The following is a 22,518-nucleotide window of genomic DNA, read 5'->3' as shown; positions in this document are numbered from 1 at the left end:
TTCTCGGTTCGCATGCTATGCATTATGCTGCCTTATAGTGGCTGGGCCTGAATGTGTTTTTAGCTATACTTTTTTTGCTGCATAATATTTTCTAGTTGAGGTGTACCTAGCTTCTTTGAAGACATCAGGAGCCTTGATTCTCCCTGTAAGATTTGAAGGCCTGGATGATACATTTGCATCCTTTTGCATTCTTAATCCAGACTTCAATACAGGTATTTTTGTCACATTGTTTTGTGCCAATTGTATTAGCTGTTGAACAACTCACATGGGAGCCATTAATGCAAGCTTCATTTTGGATGTTTTGAACTTGTTGATTACTAATGAAATCAGGGGTATTAAAAGGCAGGTGTATGCAAACATTTTGCACCAACTTATCAAAAGCATTCTCTTCTGACTCTGGATGGAAGAGGCTGAACGCAAGTGAGTGGGGCAGGCTTGAATGTTATTTTTTAGGAAATAGTTTAATACTTGGTGAGGCCCATTTGGTTAATATATATTTTACAATTTCAAGTTTCAATTCCCATTTGCAGACAGCCCCGACTGTCAGTTGAGAACATTTGTTTGATTGTATTCCTGCCCTAGTACATGATTGCCAATTAGGATGATAAATTCCAACAGATAACTTCGCCAAAGGGTAGAAAATTGACCCTCCCCTGTTTGCTCAGGTAGAGCACTGTTCTACCCGAGTTCTGTTGTCAGTTAGTTTTTTTGATTATTTGCTACCGAAGCAGAGTTTGAAAAGCCTTTAATGCCATCAATGCAGTCTTTCATTCCTGACAGGTTATATGCTTGCACACATTCTGCTTCGACCACTGATCTGTGACCTTTAAATTGTGGTGTGCTCACCAGTCCACTTATGATGCGCCTGTTGTAATGATGGTCTGTATTTCAACATAGTTGTATCATTCCACTACTGCAACTCTTTCTGTAGCTAGTTTGTTACAACCGCTAGGATCCTCCCAGTTACCTTTCACTAGAGAGTGGCTGTTCAACAATTCCTGACGTAATCCCATTTGAAATCTTGCATTTGGAATCAAAGGAATACATGATGCAATCATCCCCAGTAAGGAATGGTTTCTTACCTTTAACTCCAGTTCTCTTATTAGCGAATTGCCATTATAGCTATAAGCACTGAATAGTCCCGCCCACGTGCGGGGACCCCGGAGCACTTTTTCACAATACATCTTCTTAAGTGCAGATGTTTGCCTTTCTTTGGGAAGGCCTGTAAAGTCACTTAAGAGACAAAATTATTATGCAGCCTATAGGAACAGTCTACAATGGCCCAATTCTTCATTCCGATTTTGATTTTTTTAAAGGGGTCAGGAGATTATATATGTATATAATTTGATGGTGTTTTGGTAAAAACAGCATAAATGTCTTTCACAAACCCTTTTTGGTAGAGCAGAGAGATGAAGTTTCCTAGGGCAGTATTGCCCCATAGGCTGCCATTATAAGAGTGAAAATAGCCGCTCTGCATCTAAGAAGCCAGATTTAGGCTTTTGTCTTCTGCCACAGGGAGCAGTCAAAATGTCCCTTTGTTTTCGATACAAGGAAGGTTAACAAAATGGACTTGTTGCACTGGACTGTCAGTTAAAGAAGTTCTTCAAGTGCCCTTGGTCGTTTTTATAGGATTTTGTCACACCCAAAGAAGCTCGTCATTGCCTTACAATCCACCAGATAGTTTGGGAGTATCCTCAGGAGTGGGACCTGATGCTGTCTATGGGTAAAAAGATAAAAGGAGAAAGCATATTATTTATACCTGCTGGAGTAATTAAGTGGTGGACTGAAAAGTGATTCAAGGTAGCAACTTTCAAGTCTCTTTCTGGGGATAAAAAAAAAAAAACATCTGTCATAGACTGACCCGGTCCTAGTGTCTTGAAAAAAAGGAAAACATTTTTAGTGTATAAACACTGGGAAAAATCTAAGTGCTTTTTAGGGATGGAATCGCCTGGAAGCTTTTAGTCTGAAGAGAAAAAATGAGCAAATTACATTTATTATCTTCAAGCATATTGTGGACAAAAGCAGGATGTTTTAGTATGCAGCACACATTGGTATCAACATCTTCCCATTGCAATTTCACCTATTGTTCCCAAAATGTATAATGTTGCACATGCTGCACAAACTATCTTACTTTCTAACAGGGAATAAACAACGTCAGGTGGCCCAGCAGGTATTTGTTTTCTCTTGTGATGAAGAGATTCCGCCTTCACTCCAGCAGAACAAGCTTTGTGCTGGATTTTGTTTAGGAAGGATCTCCTCCCAGTAGGTTCTGTGAACCAGTAATTTGTCTTGTGTTGGAAGTTCAAACCAATTGGTACATTCGCTCTTAGGATTATGCTGTCATATGTATGGTGTCATGGGCAAAGGCCTCTTGGGGATTCTAATAGTTCACTAGGGTTTCATGATACAGATTGTTGCCACTGCTCTGAAAAATAGTAATGGTATATTTAAATGTGATATAATTTTCCAGTTAAATGCACAATTGTTCACAAGTCTGTAAATTCATACATGCAGATAATGATTTGAGCGTACAGAGCAGTGTCTCTTCCTTCGCAGTTGTTCATAGTTCTGCATAAACCAAGGTTCAATAATGCTCATTTTTGTGTGCACGAAAAATGTCTTGCCTCCAAACATATGCTTCTTATTCCGGTCACTTCATCCTGTGTTCATTTATATTTCAGGAGCACATAAAGGTGGCTACTCCTACATGCCTTTTGGAAACGTGACATTGAATCTGTGTTGCAGAGGACAATTTGGATTATAGTTGCAGGTGATATGCCCTTTTTGTTGAGCTCTCCTTTTGTTGCTTTGAGTCTCATATTCCTACATTCTTAGCACTAGAGGTGATTTTGTGCCCACAAGAGCTATTGTTTCAGAGTAGGCATCACCTCCCTAGTGGCACTGCAGTAAGGGTGTCCATGAGCCTTGCATGGTGAGCACTCAGCCTTTTGGCTTTGTAATCAGCTTTGGTATTTTGGTCAGAATTATACTAATTCTTGGCAATATTCTTCCTTATGTTAATTAGTGACTGGCTCATGATTCAGTGACTCTGCAATGTTTTCATACAGATGTCTGCTGTCCTGGTGTATCTAGACTTATATGTGTTCTGGTGAATAATTTCAGTACAGGTGACATTACCAACGCTGTTTTTTTTTTTTTTAACAGTAGTGGTTGATATTCATGAGTGGCTGGCTACCAAAAACTCAATGTTACAAGTTTACCTTGGCATGTCTCTATTGTCAGATGTTATGCATTTCTGCCATTTCGTTAAAGCCATTGCATATAATGTTTATTTTGAGGAGACGTGTGGCCTCTCTTTTGAGGAGAATGTTTTTCATCTTTCTCCTTTGTGGTCTATTTTTTATCAGGTCAAGCACAGTCCACTGTAATTGGTTTTCCGTGTGTCCAAGTTCTAAAGAGTAGTGCACCACGGACTGCAAATAATTTGCATCTGAAAGATGATTGATGTTGGCAGACACTTAAGTTTCTTCTTGGTTTTGCCCACATACAGTTTCCACATGGACACTGGATTCCATAAATGCTATTATTTTACATTTTGAAAAACCCAGGTGTTTTGATTTTGTAATTGCAAAAGAAATAAAAAGAAACTTGGTTCCCTCAATGTTTTCTGACCACCCAAACAAGCCTCACATTTATGGTGACTTTGTCGGGGCACATAAATCTCAAGTCTCTTTGGGTGGCTGGTTCTGGTCCTGTATATGCCCCTTACCAGGGCATCTCTGAGGTTACAATTCTTTTTCAAGCAAAATTGTTTTTTTCTTTTTGACATTTCAATAACGTTAGGATGTGGAAATTCTGGTATATGATTTTCTTTAAATCACTGGTGTTAGGACAAACATTTTGATATACATCCTTGTATTTTTCTCATATTTTTGCATGTCAGAATATTTTGGAGTATCTTCTGAATTTCAGAATTGTCAAAGGCATCTAGCTTGTTTGTGCAGTTTTGGCTAACTCATAGAAGTTGTCTATAAGGAAGGCTGTCTCACAGACATCTGGGGTTAAGATTACCACAGTGAAGAAGGCTGTTTTTGTCCACTGATTGTGTGAATAATGTAGTTATGAGAGTGCTTTCTTCTGCTTTGCCACAGATATGCAAATCATGTATCTTGTTTTTCCAAGTGGACATGTTAAACAATGTCCGGTGATAGCTTATTGAGCCAGTGAAAGAAGTCATTCAGTTATTCCTCCGTTTGTGTCCGATATAGAATAAGTCATCAGCGTACCTATACTATACCATGATGTACTCCCTAAACAGAATGTGCTTTTCATTGAGAATTCTGCCAATTGGCTAGTTCTGGAGAAAAGGAACCTCCATAGAGGTCTGTTTTTTCTCGAGCAAACATTTAACATTGAACTAGAAGAAGTTCTGTTTTAATGTTATCTTTGTCAATGACAGAATTAATGTTAATTCTTTGCGGCTTTTCTCTTCTTTTTAGATAGAGTGCAAAAATTTCAAGCACTACTTTGTGTGGTATATAAAGGAAGAAATAACATCCAGTGTGACAAGAATTTGTGAGGTGACACTGGATGATATTCCTTCAGTTGTTGATGAAATTCGTTGCATCTTGTACGTAAGAGTTGGTAGACTGCACAAAAGGTTTTAGTAGTCTATCAACATGTGTTGAGAACAACTGAAATAAGGAATCCCATCCAGAAACTGTGGGTCTTCCTGATAGCCGCAAAATATGTTTCAGGGTGATTGCCAGTAGTTATAGTACCGGAGTCCTTGGATTTGTATTCCTGGGATAATTATGTTATTTTGTCTGATTCATGGTTGTGTTCTTTTGTTGTAGTGTATTGTCACATGATAATTTTCAATAATATCCCAGATTTTAGGTCTGATTTATACCTTCCTCAACGCAGTCTTCTTTGTCAACAATGATAACTGTTCCACCTTTATGGGCATGTTTAATTATGATGTTTTTGTTAGCTGTAAGTGCCTTGAATTGGGATATCGGAAGATTTAGTTTGAAACATTTGGGGCTCTTGTCACAATGTTCTAAGGATTTACTACATCAGAAGTACCTCACTTTTCAAAGACTTCCCATAATTCTGGTAAAACTGCCAGGATCATAGGTAAGCAATTTTTTTTTTCTTGACATTGGCGTTAATGTCTCCAATAAAAATCATGATTCTTCTTGCTCAACTTCTATCAATACACTGAAGGACAGAAAAAACACTTCTTTTTTTCAAAGCGATAGTCTAGCTTATGTTCTTGAGCCTAGTGTGCCTTAACTTATTCAACTGAAGAAAATCACATGTCTTCACAGGTTGTCACCAGCCTCTTTTGCGTGGAGAGCATGAGCTCTCCTAGTGATACCATTTTAGCCTTAAATGCCAAAATAATTCTGGCTCTATCTGTTAAGATGTTTGGCTTGAACAAAGAACATGTATGGCAGCCTTCACATGCACAGTCTTGAGAAAGACTAAACATGCATACTGGCTCTCTGTTGTTGGAAGTGAACTTACAGTTGTAGTTTGGGCAGAACATGAATAAGTTGCTTGCGTTATAAAGCAATGTTGAAAACTCAAAGCAAACAATTACCTCAAAATATATTCTATATAAATATTTTGAGGTACAGTCAGCCTAATGTTGATATCAAAGTGTGTGTGGTTGCCGCCGACACAAAAAAACATTTTATACTTCCAAACATTTCCGGACCAAACTGCCTAATGGAGGAGATAATGCACAGCATGTGAATATAGAAGAGTATTCAGGCTGCAAAAGAATAAGTTCAAATATGCAAATTATGTGAATGTAAAATAACTTCACTCCGCAAAACTAAGGGCAGCTCTGTCAATAAGAGGAATAGGTTTTGTTGGTTTGGGTGACAGAGGCATGGGTCCAAACATACAAAAGACAAAAACATGGGATTTATACTCAGTCATATATACATACATACACATTGGCTAAACAAAAGAAATGCAAGAGACTGACAATTGGCACCGAGACTTACATAAATGCTCTTCCTCTGGGTGTACCCAGCCTAGAAAAAGTGTGCCAGAGACACTGGGACCACCTCTAGACAACAACCACAACTTCAGGACTAATGCAGCAAGCAGCTCAGCCACATGAGCAGCTCACAAGTTTAACACTGAAAGCTCAGATCTCTTCTCAGTAAACAAACTAATACATTTAGATAAACCTCAGTAGAAAAAGGTTTTATTGGTAAATGCTAGAGTACTCTAATTTTCAGTGATCTCCAACTCCTTTTGGTGCACTTGGGGACACTTCATAAAACGCAGCCAGATTGGCTCTCACCTTTTACTGTCTATACTATGAATGATCCACACTTCAGTCTGAGTGTGCACAATCTGAATGGCTTGCATAATCAAAGTCTACACAAACACTCCTCCCCCTGAATGGTCTACACTTCTGAGTGTGCAGACTGTGAGCATGGCTATGCTTCTCACTGTACACAGCCCGAATGATGCAAACATCTAAGTGTATGAAACGTGCATGGCTTGAACCCCAAACATCAGGCACACATCCATGCCACCATATGGATCACACTACAAACTGTAAAAAGCCAGCAATGTTTGTACCCTTAGCGTTCATATCCACATCTCATTGGGTACACAACTGCTGTCAGGATAAGCAGGAAGTATACTTACTTTCTCTCTCTGGATGTCACTCTTCAGTTGCGAGATCTTGAACTTCATGGCGTCCAGCTCCTCATCAGGCACTACAGGAATGTTGATCACTGACTCAGACTCATCCACAGTCTGGAAGCTAAGATCTGCCAGTGGAATGTACCACTTGCAGTCATATTGCTGGCTTTTACTGCAAGGGACCAAGGGAGAATGTGAGAGCAGTAGGCAAAATACAAGGCAAGAGGAAGAGGACTTAAGAACACACAAAGCTAAAAGTGAAAGAGAAGCCTTCAGTAGGTGGAGCAAACATATTACACGTGTGAGGGTAATGATAAGCAGGGCAAATGTGAAGAAAGGTGTAAGTAATAAAGGGAGAATGGACAGCATGAGAAGTAGAAGAAAAAGTTAAAAAAGAATGACTGGAAGAAATGTGTATGGAAGGTTTGAGCTGAATTTCCGAGCAAGAAAGGTGTATGGAAAATGTGATGGTAGGGAATTTGGAGGTAGCTGGCACATGACAGTGCAAGCAGTGTGAGGAGTGGGGAAAAGTGTTAAGGGTTCTGAGGTAAATGTGGAACAGAAGGGAGGTGTGTGGAGGAGGATTTGTTGAGCAGGATGTGTGGGGATGAGGGAAGATCATCAGAGATGAGAAGCATGGAACAACATGTGAGGAGAGAAGTGAGTATATTGTCTGGAGAAGTGTGAGAGGTTGTAAGGAGTATGTTAACAAGGATGAAAGTAAACCCTGCTCAAATATAGGGAGAAAGGAAGAGCTTGAGAGGTGCTTTCGGTAGTAAGTAGAGGAAGAACAAGTAGTGTGAGAGTAGAACAGAAAGAGAAGCATACACTTACAACAAAATCACAGAACAGGAAGGATAATGGGTATAAGAAAAATGTGTAAACATTGAGGAGAATGTGCAGCAGGGGAAAGTGTCAAGGAAGAAAACAGGGAACAGAAAGAATGTTAAATGCATAGAACTGGCCTTACACAAACCGAATGAAAAGTGAGGATAGCACACTTATATACAGGACCAGCTATGACGTTTAAGAGCAGCTTCCACGTCATTCAACACTGCAGACTAAAAGGGTACAGAATGCACATGGCAACCCCAGCAGGAGTTGCATAACCCTTATGTGTCTCCTTCACAAGATGGTGGATCATCTTCACTTGTCTGCTTTTGTTCAGGGTGGTCATTGCAACCTAGACATACACCTGGAGAGAACGCACTTTCTGAAACCTGTTTTACAGAGGGAGGCGAGAGGAGGCTGCCAGACAATTCCTTTGTAACTTTTGTCTTCCACATTTCAAAAGGAACCAACTACTCTTCCATCTTCCTGTGTTTAGTTCATTCACCTAGCAACAGTGAACTACTCTGGGCCGTGTCTTACCCTGGACACACCATATCACCATAACCAGTTCACCTTGGTCTGAGTATGACTACTCGCTTCAGAAACCTACAAAAAGGTGACACAAAAAAGAAGATGCACTTCCCAAAGACTAAAGGAGGTGCTATAGTTTTGATAAAGGCAGCCATCTGGTTGATGGTGATTTTCAGTCTTGGCCACAAGAGGACAACTAATACTACCCCGCCATACTACCAACCTTATTTTTCCAAATACCTCACTTATAGTTGATGCTTCTTTGAAGCTGCTCTGATAGGACCATACACTTATCGTATTCTGTTGAAAGGATTCCTCAAAGGCTGTAGAAGAAAAATATGAAATAAAAAATACATGCCATTTTTGGGGCAAGATTGAACCTCAAGAACCATCTAAAATTCTTAATGAAACTACTCCTAGGCTTACAGGAATACAGTTAATAAGTGGCTTCAATCAGACATGGATCTACTCGCCTCTCTCAAAACTTCAAAAGTCCACAAGCACTACCTTTTGCCCCCTGTTGCTCTACAGTTCTCGCTGTTTTTTTTGTTGTTTTTTTTAAAGTGTCATAAAAAGCTTGAAAGGAAATGGTGCTGCAAGTATGCTTTGGAGGACAAGTAAGTGTGTAAAACTGCCCCAAAATGATATCATAGTTTAATGAAAAATACAAAGTCCAATTTCTTTGCTTAAAAAAATAATTCTGCCAAGAATATACCTTGTGAAATTTTCAATGTCTCGAAATTATGTTTGTGCAACCTAAGTATTCACCTTACTTGAGTTCTGTGAAAATCATTCATATTTCTTCGGATACAAAATCTGAAAACAATCATGCTAAATTTGGTTCCACTGGCAAGGAAGTTATTAATGTGGCGGTGCCATCAGCATCGATCTCGAAAGTGGATTGCTCCCTTTCAGAGTTCAAACCCATCACTCTAGAAGAGTCAGCACAGGCCATTTTTATTCACAAATCTGGATCCCTTTGAGCTCCTTGACCTTCAACTGCTTTTGTTTAGGCTCTTAGGGTTAGTAATCCGATTTTTAATATGTTATTAAATACATTTCTAGAATCATCGTCTGTCCCCCGCATCTGGAAGCAGGCAAAGGTGGTGCTCCTTCTTAAGAAACTGTCTGCAGAACCTTTCATTTTGTCTAATTTTAGACCTATTTCACTTCTTCCTGTAGCTGCAAAAATGCAGAAGAAACTTAGCAATATGCAACTCACAGACTACTTTGAACAGCACAAACTCCTACATGTGACCCAGTCAGGATTCAGGCGCCTATATCATACTGAAACTACACTGGACCAGGGACAAAACACTATCTTAATTGTTTGGCTTTTTTGGCAGTGTTTGATATTATTTCTCATTCTATACTTTACTGACTGGCTGATGTAGATATCTATGGCCCAGTGTTAGGGTGGATGCAGTCTTCACTTCATGATAGAAAGCAACCAGTGCTGATCTCTCCTTAGTCATTTGGAAGCACACCACTTAAATACAAAGTGCCACAGGACTCTTCGCTAAGCCCCAGTTTGTTTAATATTTATATGATCCCTCCCCGACCTTCTCAGCCAACATACAGCTTATCTTTTTGATTAATAACAATCCTGCTATCACTCAGAGCACATTTAAAGCTTGCTTTTAAGGGTAATAGACTGGATGAAAGTGAGTCTTAAGTGTATTTTGTGGAAGCCGTTACCGAAGGACCGACTCTAGGACGACAAACTATTTGTAGAGGCACCCTATATTTGGATGTCAGGTTAACTTTGGACCCGTAGAGACATTTTTCAAAAATGGAGATTTCCAATCACAGATTCTGCGTGACTTTTTGAATAAGTTTGGAATAACATTTCCATCTAAAACAACAAGTGTTTAAAAAGAGAAAGCCTTGATAAAGTCCCTTGCAGGACGAAACACGTGTCGGCTGAATTTGGAGGAACTGGACAATCCTTCTCTCTATTTGGATGAAGATAATTTCTTCCGCTTCCTAATCATCAGAGTGGATAGTTTCTACCCCTATAACCATTTTGTTGGACTTTGAATGATCATAATAGGGGACGAACCACTCTTATGTTGATTTAACACATACATCTGTTTAATGTCTGGAGAACTCTTGTATATATGGATAGGTCATTTGTTATGAAACTCTAGTTTTATTGTTAACAAATTTCTTTGGAAATAATTTATTTTGTGACACATCAAACTTAATATTTATGATTTATCTATTAAAAAAAAATCTTTTTTCTTTTTGCCTTTTTAACTTTTCAATTATACTTTGTACTGATACCACTCTTGTGGAAACTCATATTACGTTTTTCTGATATGTTTAAGTGAGTAATGACGACTGGAATATTGATAATAGAGGGATACTACTTTTTGTGTGCTCCATTCGCACTTTTCCATAGAGTCTTAAGTGTATGTCTGAAAAGACTGAAATTCTGCTCTTCGCAATTTCTCAAGACAACTGGCCCAGAGACTAGTGGCCCACAGGCCTCCCCAGCTATCTACTGTAGCCGGGAACTGTGAGTTCTATAACAATTCTTCAATCGCTTTGGTGCTGTTTAAGTGCTTTACCCTTGTTCCTTTGTGTAAGCCTTGCTACTCAGAGCCACAGACACCCAGGGTTGAGCTAGAGGGTTTAACAAACAAAACCTACTGACCTTAACGGAGTTTGTATGTTTATACCACAGAGAGGTTGCACAACCACACCATATCATGCACCCCATTTCCTCACTGTTTACAAATTGAAATCTGTAATATTATGCAAAAACCACTCGCTATGGTGAGTCTTATTTGATCAGGTTTTAGGACTTGCTCGCCTCCTCTGGCGAGTTGACAAAGAACAGGTTGTCTGTTCAGCTGAAAAGTGGAGGAGCAATAAAAGATGCCTTTAAATCTTGTTCTTATGTCACATTTGCTCTGTGTTCACAGACAGAGGTCAAAAGTCAGTTTGTATTACAATTAATTTTCCTTGACTGTGGATTTCCAAGACTTTGTAAGGTGAACTGTCTGACCTGCTGTTTAGAATGTAAAATAAAAGGATATAGACTGCCAGATTTTTCCTAACACACAACATTTAAATAACTACTTCAATTGTGCAAACTTTCAAAATATATTTCAGTAGTTGTGAAAGCCCATTTTTTATATTTCTGTGTGATGAAAAAATATTTGAATAGTATGAAAACAAATTAGAATACTTTATGTGTTGATGTGTAAATGATATGTTTTCTGAAACCCAATTTTCACAGATTGTTAACACACTATATGGTTTCATCAGTAAATCTGCAAGTTAGTGGAGAGGTTTTTGGACATTTCTTGGAAATTTACTGTGTGTAGATGACAATACAATACCACGTCATGGTTTAGTATGAAAATGTCACTTACCCAGTGTACATCTGTTCGTGGCATCAGTCGCTGTAGATTCGCATGTTTTGCATAGCTCGCCATCTGGTGTTGGGCCGGAGTGTTACAAGTTGTTTTTCTTCGAAGAAGTCTTTCGAGTCACGGGACCGAGTGACTCCTCCTTTTGTCTCCATTGCGCATGGGCGTCGACTCCATCTTCGATTGTTTTTCCCCGCAGAGGGTGAGGTAAGAGTTGAATTGTAGTAATAGTGCCCATGCAATGGAGTGACTAAGTATGTACCTATTTAAGGTTGAGATGATACATATACAAATAGTTGAAGGTAACTTCCAAACTGCTACAGGCTCCCGGGGAGGCGGGTGGGCACATGCGAATCTACAGCGACTGATGCCACGAACAGATGTACACTGGGTAAGTGACATTTTCAGTTCGATGGCATCTGTCGCTGTAGATACGCATGTTTTGCATAGACTAGTAAGCAGTTATCTCCCCAAAAGCGGTGGCTCAGCCTGTAGGAGTGGAAGTAGTTTGAAATAATGTTCTTAATACGGCTTGACCTACTGTGGCTTGTTGTGCGGATAACACGTCTACACAGTAGTGCTTGGTGAATGTGTGAGGCGTAGACCATGTGGCTGCCTTACATATTTCTTGCATTGGGATGTTTCCTAGAAAGGCCATGGTAGCACCTTTCTTTCTGGTTGAGTGTGCCCTTGGTGTAATGGGCAGCTGTCGTTTAGCTTTAAGGTAGCAGATTTGGATGCATTTAACTATCCATCTGGCTATACCTTGTTTTGATATTGGGTTTCCTGCATGAGGTTTTTGAAATGCAATAAATAGTTGTTTAGTCTTTCTGATGTTCTTTGTTCTGTCAATGTAATACATTAATGCTCTTTTGACATCTAATGTATGTAGTGCCCTTTCAGCTACGGTATCTGGTTGTGGAAAGAACACTGGAAGTTACACTGTTTGATTTAGATGGAACGGTGAAATAACCTTTGGCAAAAATTTAGGATTAGTCCTTAGGACGACCTTATTCTTGTTTAGTTGTATAAAAGGTTCTTGTATTGTAAACGCCTGAATCTCGCTTACTCTTCTTAGGGAAGTAATGGCGATGAGAAATGCAACCTTCCAGGTTAGGAACTGTATTTCGCAGGAGTGCATGGGTTCAAAAGGTGGACCCATAAGTCTAGTTAGGACAACATTTAGGTTCCATGAAGGAACAGGTGGTGTTCTTGGTGGTATAATTCTCCTAAGGCCCTCCATGAATGCTTTAATGACTGGTATCTTATATAGGGAAGTTGAATAGGTAGTCTGCAGGTATGCAGATATTGCTGCAAGGTGTATTTTAATGGAAGAGAAAGCCAGGTTAGATTTTTGTAAGTGAAGCAAGTAACCCACTACATGTTCTGGAGTTGTGTGTAATGGTTGTATTTGATTAATATGGCAGTAGCAAACAAACCTCTTCCATTTACTTGCATAGCAGTGCCTGGTGGATGGCCTTCTGGCTTGCTTTATGACTTCCATACATTCTTGGGTAAGTTGTAAGTGCCCGAATTCTAGGATTTCAGGAGCCAGATTGCTAGATTCAGCGATGCTGGATCTGGGTGTCTGATCTTTTGGTTGTGTTGTGTCAACAGATCTGGCCTGTTGGGCAATTTGATGTAGGGTACTACTGATAGGTCTAGCAGCGTTGTGTACCAGGGTTGCCTTGCCCAAGTTGGTGCTATTAATATGAGTTTGAGTTTGTTTTGACTGAGTTTGTTTACCAGGTAAGGAAGGAGAGGGAGAGGAGGAAAAGCGTAAGCAAATATCCCTGACCAGTTCATCCATAGGGCATTGCCTTGGGACTGTTTGTGTGGGTATCTGGATGCAAAGTTTTGGCATTTTGCGTTCTCCTTCGTCGCAAACAAGTCTATTTGAGGTGTTCCCCAGAGTTTGAAATAGGTGTTCAGAATTTGGGGGTGAATTTCCCATTCGTGGACCTGTTGGTGATCTCGAGAGAGATTGTCTGCGAGTTGATTTTGGATCCCTGGTATAAATTGTGCTATTAGGCGAATTTGGTTGTGAATTGCCCAACGCCAAATTTTTTGTGCTAGCAGGCTTAACTGCGTGGAGTGCGTCCCCCCTTGTTTGTTTAGATAATACATTGTTGTCATGTTGTCTGTCTTGACGAGAATGTATTTGTAAACTATTATTGGTTGGAAAGCTTTTAGTGCTTGAAAAACTGCTAGAAGTTCTAGGTTATTTATATGCAGTTTTGTTTGATGTACGTTCCATTGTCCTTGTATGCTGTGTTGATCGAGGTGTGCTCCCCACCCTGTCATGGAAGCATCTGTTGTTATTACGTATTGTGGCACTGGGTCTTGGAAAGGCCGCCGTTTGTTGAAATTTATGTTGTTCCACCACAGAAGCGAGAGTTAAGTTTGGCGGTCTATTAACACCAGATCTAGAAGATGACCCTGTGCTTGAGACCACTGTGATGCTAGGCACTGTTGTAAGGGCCTCGTGTGCAGTCTTGCGTTTGGGACAATGGCTATGCATGAAGACATCATGCCTAGGAGTTGTAATATCATCTTTGCTTGTATCTTTTGTGTTGGATACATGCGTTGTATGATGGTGTTGAAATTTTGAATTCTTTGGGGACTTGGAGTGGCTTCTCCTTTTGTTGTGTCTATTATGGCTCCTAGGTATTGTTGTACCTTGCACGGCAGAATGTTGGATTTCGTGAAGTTGACGGTGAATCCTAGTTTGAAGAGGGTTTGTATGATCTGATTTGTGTGATTTGAGCACTCTATTAACGAATGGGCCTTGATTAGCCAGTCGTCTAGATATGGGAACACATGTATTTGCTGCCTTCTGATGTGTGCAGCGACTACTGCTAGACATTTGGTAAAGACTCTTGGTGCGGTTGTTAATCCGAAAGGCAGTACCTTGAATTGGTAATGTATTCCTTTGAATACAAACCTTAGGTATTTCCTGTGCGATGGGTGTATTGGTATATGGAAATACGCGTCCTTGAGGTCTAAAGTTGTCATGTAGTCGTGTAGTTTTAGCAATGGTAATACTTCTTGTAGTGTGACCATGTGAAAGTGGTCTGATTTGATGAATGTGTTCACTATTCTGAGGTCTAGGATTGGTCTCAGCGTTTTGTCCTTCTTTGGTATCAGAAAGTACAGTGAGTAAACTCCTGTGTTTATTTGTGTGTTTGGCACTAATTCGATTGCATTCTTTTGCAATAGTGCCTGCACTTCTATCTCCAGGAGATTGGAATGATGTTTTGTCAAATTTTGTGCTTTTGGTGGTATGTTTGGAGGGAATTGTAGAAATTCTATGCAATAACCATGTTGGATAATTGCTAGAACCCAAGTGTCTGTAGTGATTTTCTCCCATGCTTTGTAATAATGACTTATTCTTCCCCCCACTGGTGTTGTGTGGAGGGGGTGAGTGACATGTGAGTCACTGCTTAGTAGTAGGGGTTTTGGGGCTTTGAAATTTTCCTCTATTCCTAGGGAATTGCCCTCCTCTATATTGTCCCCGAAAACCTCCTCTGTACTGTCCCTGGTAACTGGACGGTGTTGCCTGTGAGGTGCTGGCTTGTGTGCTCTGACCCCGAAACCCCCCTCTAAAGGGTGTTTTACGGAATGTGCTGTAATTCCCTCTGCTCTGCGGGGAGTAGAGTGCGCCCATGGCTTTAGCAGTGTCCGTGTCTTTTTTGAGTTTCTCAATCGCTGTGTCCACTTCTGGACCGAACAGTTCTTTTTCGTTAAAAGGCATATTGAGAACTGCTTGCTGAATCTCTGGTTTAATTCCAGACGTTCGGAGCCATGCATGCCTTCTGATAGTTACAGATGTATTAATTGTCCGTGCAGCTGTATCTGCAGCGTCCATGGAGGAGCGGATTTGGTTGTTGGAAATGGTCTGTCCCTCCTCAACCACTTGTTTTGCCCTATTTTGTAGGTCCTTGGGCAGATGGTCAATGAGATGTTGCATCTCATCCCAATGGGCTCTGTCATAGCGCGCAAGTAGTGCCTGGGAGTTAGCGATGCGCCACTGGTTTGCAGCTTGTGCTGCGACTCTCTTACCAGCTGCATCGAACTTGCGGCTTTCTTTATCTGGGGGTGGTGCATCTCCAGATGTGTGGGAGTTGGCCCTTTTCCTAGCTGCTCCTACAACGACAGAGTCTGGTGGCAGCTGTGTAGTGATGAAAGCCGGGTCTGTAGGAGGCGCCTTATACTTTTTTTCCACTCTTGGTGTGATTGCCCTACTTTTGACCGGCTCCTTAAAGATTTCTTTTGCGTGCCGGAGCATACCAGGGAGCATAGGCAGGCTTTGGTAGGAGCTGTGGGTGGAGGAGAGTGTGTTGAATAAAAAGTCATCCTCGACCTGTTCTGAGTGGAGGCTTACATTGTGAAATTGTGCTGCTCTAGCCACCACTTGAGAATACGCAGTGCTGTCCTCTGGTGGAGATGGCTTCGTAGGGTATGCCTCCGGACTGTTATCTGACACTGGGGCGTCGTATAAGTCCCATGCGTCTTGATCTTGGTCACCCTGGCTCATGGTGGTGTGAGCTGGGGAATGTGATGGAGTTTGTGCTGGTGAGACGTTAATCACAGGTGGAGGAGAGGGTGGTGGGGTAACTTTTTTCACCACTTTTGTTTGTGGTGTTTGTTCAGTTTGGAACTCCAATCTTCTCTTTCTTCTAATAGGGGGAAGGGTGCTTATTTTTCCTGTCCCCTGCTGTATGAAAATACGCTTTTGCGTATGGTCTACATCAGTTGAGTGTAGCTCTTCCTCAAACCTATGCTTTTGCATTTGGGAGGTTAGCGAGTGCTCTTCTGTATAAGAGCCTGAAACTGGGTCGGTTGCAGTTTGTTTTGGCACCGAAACCCTGTCTGCATCTTTTTTCGGCTCCGAGGTGACTTTTTTCTTTTTCGGGGCCGAAACCTCTCGGCGTCGATCTTCTTCGGTGCCGCTGTCTCGGCGTCGAGCCATGTCTACACCGGTATCTCGGTGTCGATGCTTGTCTCCAGCACTTTCTCGGTCCCGAGAAGGCTGCGTGCCGGTGTCTCGACCGGAGTCGGACGATCTCGGCACTGTTTGGGCCTTTTTCGGTGCCGACGGTCGGTCACCGAATTTATGGGTCGAGCCATGGCCTGGTGGCAGTGGCGTCCCCTGGGCCTTGTAAATCTTCTTCTGAGTGGTTTTCGACGTCTTACTCACGGTTTGTGTATATCGTCGAATCCTTCGGAGTCCGATTCTTGGATCGAAAAGGTTCCCTCCTCTTCTTGTTCCTCGAACTCCCGGTGGGCTGTTGGCGCGGACGCCATCTGAAGTCTTCTGGCTCGACGGTCTCGGAGTGTTTTTCGGGACCGGAACGCACGACGGGCCTCGCAGGTGTCTTCACTGTGCTCAGGTGACAGGCACAGGTTGCAGACCAAGTGTTGGTCTGTATAGGGGTATTTATTGTGGCATTTGGGACAGAAACGGAACGGGGTCCGTTCCATCGGCGTTCTTCTGCACGCGGTCGGGCCGACCAGGCCCCGACGGGGGATCGAAAAAATTACCCCGAAGGGCACCGGAGCTCTTCGATCTTAGACGCGGTGTTGAATCTAACTACGCCGATCCCGAAAGCAACAATACCGACGAAAATCTTCCGAAATTAGCTATCTTTCCGTTCCGAAACTCGGAGCGACAGGAACACGTCCGAACCCGATGGCGGAAAAAAAACAATCGAAGATGGAGTCGACGCCCATGCGCAATGGAGACAAAAGGAGGAGTCACTCGGTCCCCGTGACTCGAAAGACTTCTTCGAAGAAAAACAACTTGTAACACTCCGGCCCAACACCAGATGGCGAGCTATGCAAAACATGCGTATCTACAGCGACAGATGCCATCGAACATATATTTATTAAAATTAAGCGTTTAAACAAATTGAGAAACACTTCGGCCCTGATGGCAATGCTGATAGTATGGGTCATGTGTCCCCTATATGTGGGCTAGATTCTTGTGAGGCATGCAGCAACCATTAGCCTACTTAACCTCTTCTGTGCCTTGGACGAGATGATCTCGTCCAAGGCTACAGTTCCCCTGTGCCTTGGACGAGATCATCTCGTCCATGGCACAGGGGAACTTGGGGGCGCGCTAGCGCGCCCCCTGTGCACCCCCCTTCCCCCCCCAAGTCGGGGATGGAAGGGGAAGACCTTCCCCTTCCGACCCCCCCCACCCCCCCCCTGTGACGTCAGCAGGGGCCTCCCTCGTCACGCTGGAAGCTCTGCTTCCAGCGTGATTGAAAAAGAAATGCAAAAGCATTTCTTTTTCAATCACTTGGGAGGCCCGGAGGGGCTTCAAAGGGAAGGAAAAGTATTTCCTTCCCTTTGAAGTCCCTCCGAGGGTTTCAAAAGCCGGATTGCTTGCAATCCGGCTTTTGAAACCCCACTAGACACCAGGGATTTTTTTTTTTTCTTAGAAATTGACAAAAGGGAGCGACCCCTTGGGCAAGGGTCGCTCCCAGGGGGGGCATTTTTTTGAAAAGGCCTTTTCTGCCCCCAGGGGGGGCAGAAACCTCTAGGCACCAGGGACCATTTTTTTTTTTTTTTTTTTTTCATTTTTTTTTATTGAGGTGGGGAGCGACCCCTTAGGCAAGGGTCGTTCCCCTTGGGGGAAAATTATATTTTGGCCATTTCTGCCCCCCTTGGGGGCAGATTGGCCTATTTTGATGAGGCCAATCTGCCCCCAAGGGGGGTAGAAACCACTAGACACCAGGGATTTTTTTTTTTTTTATTGTTATTGACAAAAGGGAGCGACCCCTTGGGCAAGGGTCGCTCCCAGGGGGGCATATTTTCGGGAAGGCCTTTTCTGCCCCCCCTGGGGGCAGATCGGCCTACTATTAGGCCGATCTGCCCCCAGGGGGGGCAGAAACCTCTAGGCACCAGGGACCATTTTTTTCTTTTTTTGTTTCATTTTTTTTTTTTTTGGTGGGGAGCGACCCCTTAGGCAAGGGTCGCTCCCCTTGGGGGAAAATTATATTTTGCCCATTTCTGCCCCCCTTGGGGGCAGATTGGCCTATTTTGATGAGGCCAATCTGCCCCCAAGGGGGGTAGAAACCACTAGACACCAGGGAGTTTTTTCTTTGCGTGAATTTCACGCAAAGGGAGCGACCACTTAGGCAAGGGTCGCTCCCTGGGGGGGAGGGGAATTTATTTTAGGCCATTTCTGCCCCCCCTGGGGGCAGATCGGCCTATTATTAGGCCGAACTGCCCCCGGGGGGGGGGGCAGAACACTCTAGGCGCCAGGGCAATTTTTTTTTTTTTTTTTTTTTTGTTGTTGTTTCTTTTTTTAGAGATGGGGAGCGACCCATCAGGCAAGGGTCGCTCCCCTGGGGGGGCAAATTGTATTTAGACCATTTCTGCCCCCCTGGGGGCAGATTGGCCAATTTTAGGTCAATCTGCCCCCAAGGGGGCAGAAACCACTAGGCACCGGGGATTTGTTTTTTGGCACCAATGTCACGCAGGGGGAGCGACCCCGTAGGCAAGGGTCGCTCCCGGGGGGGGGGGGGAGGTGTTGGGGGGGCAAATTTATTTTAGGCCATTTCTGCCCCCCCGGGGGGCAGATCGGCCTATTATTAGGCCGATCTGCCCCCGGGGGGGGGGGCAGAAACCTCTAGGCGCCAGGGGAATTTTTCTTTTTTTTCCTTTGTTTTTTTTTTCCTTTGTTTTTTTTTTTTTTTTTTTTTTTTTAGAGATGGGGAGCGACCCATCAGGCAAAAGTCGCTCCCCTGGGGGACAAATTGTATTTAGGCCATTTCTGCCCCCCTTGGGGGCAGATTGGCTGAGTTTAGGTCAACCTGCCCCCAAGGGGGCAGAAACCACTAGGCACCGGGGATTTGTTTTTTGGTGCCAATGTCACGCAGGGGGAGCGACCCCGTAGGCAAGGGTCGCTCCCGGCGGGGGAGGGTGGGGGTTGGGGGGGCAAATTTATTTTAGGGCATTTCTGCCCCCCCCCCTGGGGCCGGCTGAGCTACAGGCCAAACACCACAGGTAGGCACCTTGCAAAAAACACCTCTGTTTTCTGTGAAAAAATATGTTGTGTCCACGTTGTGTTTTGGGCCATTTCCTTTTGTGGGCGCTAGGCCTACCCACAGAAGTGATGTACCATTTTTATCGAGAGACTTAGGGGAACGCTGGGTGGAAGGAAATTTGTGGCTCCTCTCAGATTCCAGAACTTTCTCTCACCGAAATGAGAGGAAAAAGTGTTTTTTGGGCCAAATTTTGATGTTTGCAAAGGATTCTGGGTAACATAACCTGGTCAGAGCCCCACAAGTCACCCCATCTTGGATTCCCCTGGGTTTCTAGTTTTCAAAAATGCACTGGTTTGCTAGGTTTCCTCAGGTGTCGGCTGAGCTACAGGCCAAAATCCACAGGTAGGCACTGCTTTTTATAAAAAAATGTGATGTGTCCACGTTGTGTTTTGGGCCCTTTCCTTTCGTGGGCGCTAGTCCTACCCACACAAGTGAGGTATCATTTTTATCGGGAGACTTGGGGGAACGCTGGGTAGAAGGAAATTTGTGGCTCCTCTCAGATTCCAGAACTTTCTGCCACAGAAATGTGAGTAACGTGTATTTTTAGCCAAATTTTGAGGTTTGCAAAGGATTCTGGGTAACAGAACCTGGTCCGAGCCCCGCAAGTCACCCCTCCTTGGATTCCCCTAGGTCTCTAGTTTTCAGAAATGCACAGGTTTGGTAGGTTTCCCTGGTGCCGGCTGAGCTAGAGGCCAAAATCTACAGGTAGGCACTTCGCAAAAAACACCTCTGTTTTTTTCCAAAATTTAGGATGTGTCCACGTTGCGCTTTGGGGTGTTTCCTGTCGCCGGGGCTAGGCCTACCCACGCAAGTGAGGTATCATTTTTATCGGGAGACTTGGGGGAACGCTGGGTGGAAGGAAATTTGTAGCTCCTCTCAGATTCCAGAACTTTCTGCCACAGAAATGTGAGGGACATGTGTTTTTTTAGCCAAATTTTGAGGTTTGCAAAGGATTCTGGGTAACAGAACCTGGTCCGAGCCCCGCAAGTCACCCCTCCTTGGATTCCCCTAGGTCTCTAGTTTTCAGAAATGCACAGGTTTGGTAGGTTTCCCTAGGTGCCGGCTGAGCTAGAGGCCAAAATCTACAGGTAGGCACTTCGCAAAAAACACCTGTTTTTTTCCAAAATTTAGGATGTGTCCACGTTGCACTTTGGGGTGTTTCCTGTCGCCGGCGCAAGGCCTACCCACGCAAGTGAGGTATCATTTTTATCGGGAGACTTGGGGGAACGCTGGGTGGAAGGAAATTTGTGGCTCCTCTCAGATTCCAGAACTTTCTGCCACAGAAATGTGAGGAACATGTGTTTTTTTAGCCAAATTTTTAGGTTTGCATAGGATTCTGGGTAACAGAACCTGGTCTGAGCCACACAAGTCACCCCATCTTAGATTCCCCTAGGTCTCTAGTTTTCAGAAATGCACAGGTTTGGTAGGTTTCCCTAGGTGGCGGCTGAGCTAGAGGCCAAAATCTACAGGTAGTCACTTTGCTAAAAACAGCTCTGTTTTCTGTGATATGTCCACGTTGTGTTTTGGGGCATATCCTGTCGCGGGCGCTAGGCCTACCCACACAAGTGAGGTATCATTTTTATCGGGAGACGTGTGGGGGAACGCTGGGTGGAAGGAAATTTGTGGCTCCTCTCAGATTCCAGAACTTTCTGCCACAGAAGTGTGAGGAACATGTGTTTTTTTAGCCAAATTTTGACGTTTGCAAAGGATTCTGGGTAACAGAACCTGGTCCGAGCCCCGCAAGTCACCCCTCCTTGGATTCCCCTAGGTCTCTAGTTTTCAGAAATGCACAGGTTTGGTAGGTTTCCCTAGGTGGCGGCTGAGCTAGAGGCCAAAATCTACAGGTAGTCACTTTGCTAAAAACAGCTCTGTTTTCTGTGATATGTCCACGTTGTGTTTTGGGGCATATCCTGTCGCGGGCGCTAGGCCTACCCACACAAGTGAGGTATCATTTTTATCGGGAGACGTGGGGGAACGCTGGGTGGAAGGAAATTTGTGGCTCCTCTCAGATTCCAGAACTTTCTGCCACAGAAATGTGAGGAACATGTGTTTTTTTAGCCAAATTTTGAGATTTGCAAAGGATTCTGGGTAACAGAACCTGGTCCGAGCCCCGCAAGTCACCCCTCCTTGGATTCCCCTAGGTCTCTAGTTTTCAGAAATGCACAGGTTTGGTAGGTTTCCCTAGGTGGCGGCTGAGCTAGAGGCCAAAATCTACAGGTAGTCACTTTGCTAAAAACAGCTCTGTTTTCTGTGATATGTCCACGTTGTGTTTTGGGGCATATCCTGTCGCGGGCGCTAGGCCTACCCACACAAGTGAGGTATCATTTTTATCGGGAGACGTGGGGGAACGCTGGGTGGAAGGAAATTTGTGGCTCCTCTCAGATTCCAGAACTTTCTGCCACAGAAATGTGAGGAACATGTGTTTTTTTTAGCCAAATTTTGAGGTTTGCAAAGGATTCTGGGTAACAGAACCTGGTCCGAGCCACACAAGTCACCCCTCCTTGGATTCCCCTAGGTCTCTAGTTTTCAGAAATGCACAGGTTTGGTAGATTTCCCTAGGTGGCGGCTGAGCTAGAGGCCAAAATCTACAGGTAGTCACTTTGCTAAAAACAGCTCTGTTTTCTGTGATGTGTCCACGTTGTGTTTTGGGGCATATCCTGTCGCGGGTGCTAGGCCTACCCACACAAGTGAGGTATCATTTTTATCGGGAGAAGTGGGGGAACGCTGGGTAGAAGGAAATTTGTGGCTCCTCTCAGATTCCAGAACTTTCTGCCACAGAAATGTGAGGAACATGTGTTTTTTTAGCCAAATTTTGAGGTTTGCAAAGGATTCTGGGTAACAGAACCTGGTCCGAGCCACACAAGTCACCCCTCCTTGGATTCCCCTAGGTCTCTAGTTTTCAGAAATGCACAGGTTTGGTAGGTTTCCCTAGGTGGCGGCTGAGCTAGAGGCCAAAATCTACAGGTAGTCACTTTGCTAAAAACAGCTCTGTTTTCTGTGATGTGTCCACGTTGTGTTTTGGGGCATATCCTGTCGCGGGTGCTAGGCCTACCCACACAAGTGAGGTACCATTTTTATCGGGA

General features: G+C 43.5%; 1 protein-coding gene across 1 annotated transcript in view; it reads right to left on the bottom strand.

The window, feature by feature from the left end:
• BCR (BCR activator of RhoGEF and GTPase) overlaps positions 1–22,518 on the bottom strand; it is a 356,931-nt gene that overhangs the window by 115,870 nt on the left and 218,543 nt on the right. Inside the window, exon 10 of the mRNA XM_069215112.1 lies at positions 6,640–6,808. Coding sequence (XP_069071213.1) covers positions 6,640–6,808 — 169 coding nt within the window. The remainder of the gene's footprint in view (positions 1–6,639; positions 6,809–22,518) is intronic.

Source organism: Pleurodeles waltl, chromosome 11 (genome assembly GCF_031143425.1).
Source record: "Pleurodeles waltl isolate 20211129_DDA chromosome 11, aPleWal1.hap1.20221129, whole genome shotgun sequence".
Taxonomy (NCBI): Eukaryota; Metazoa; Chordata; class Amphibia; order Caudata; family Salamandridae; genus Pleurodeles; species Pleurodeles waltl.
This window is presented reverse-complemented; position numbering and strand designations above follow the sequence as displayed.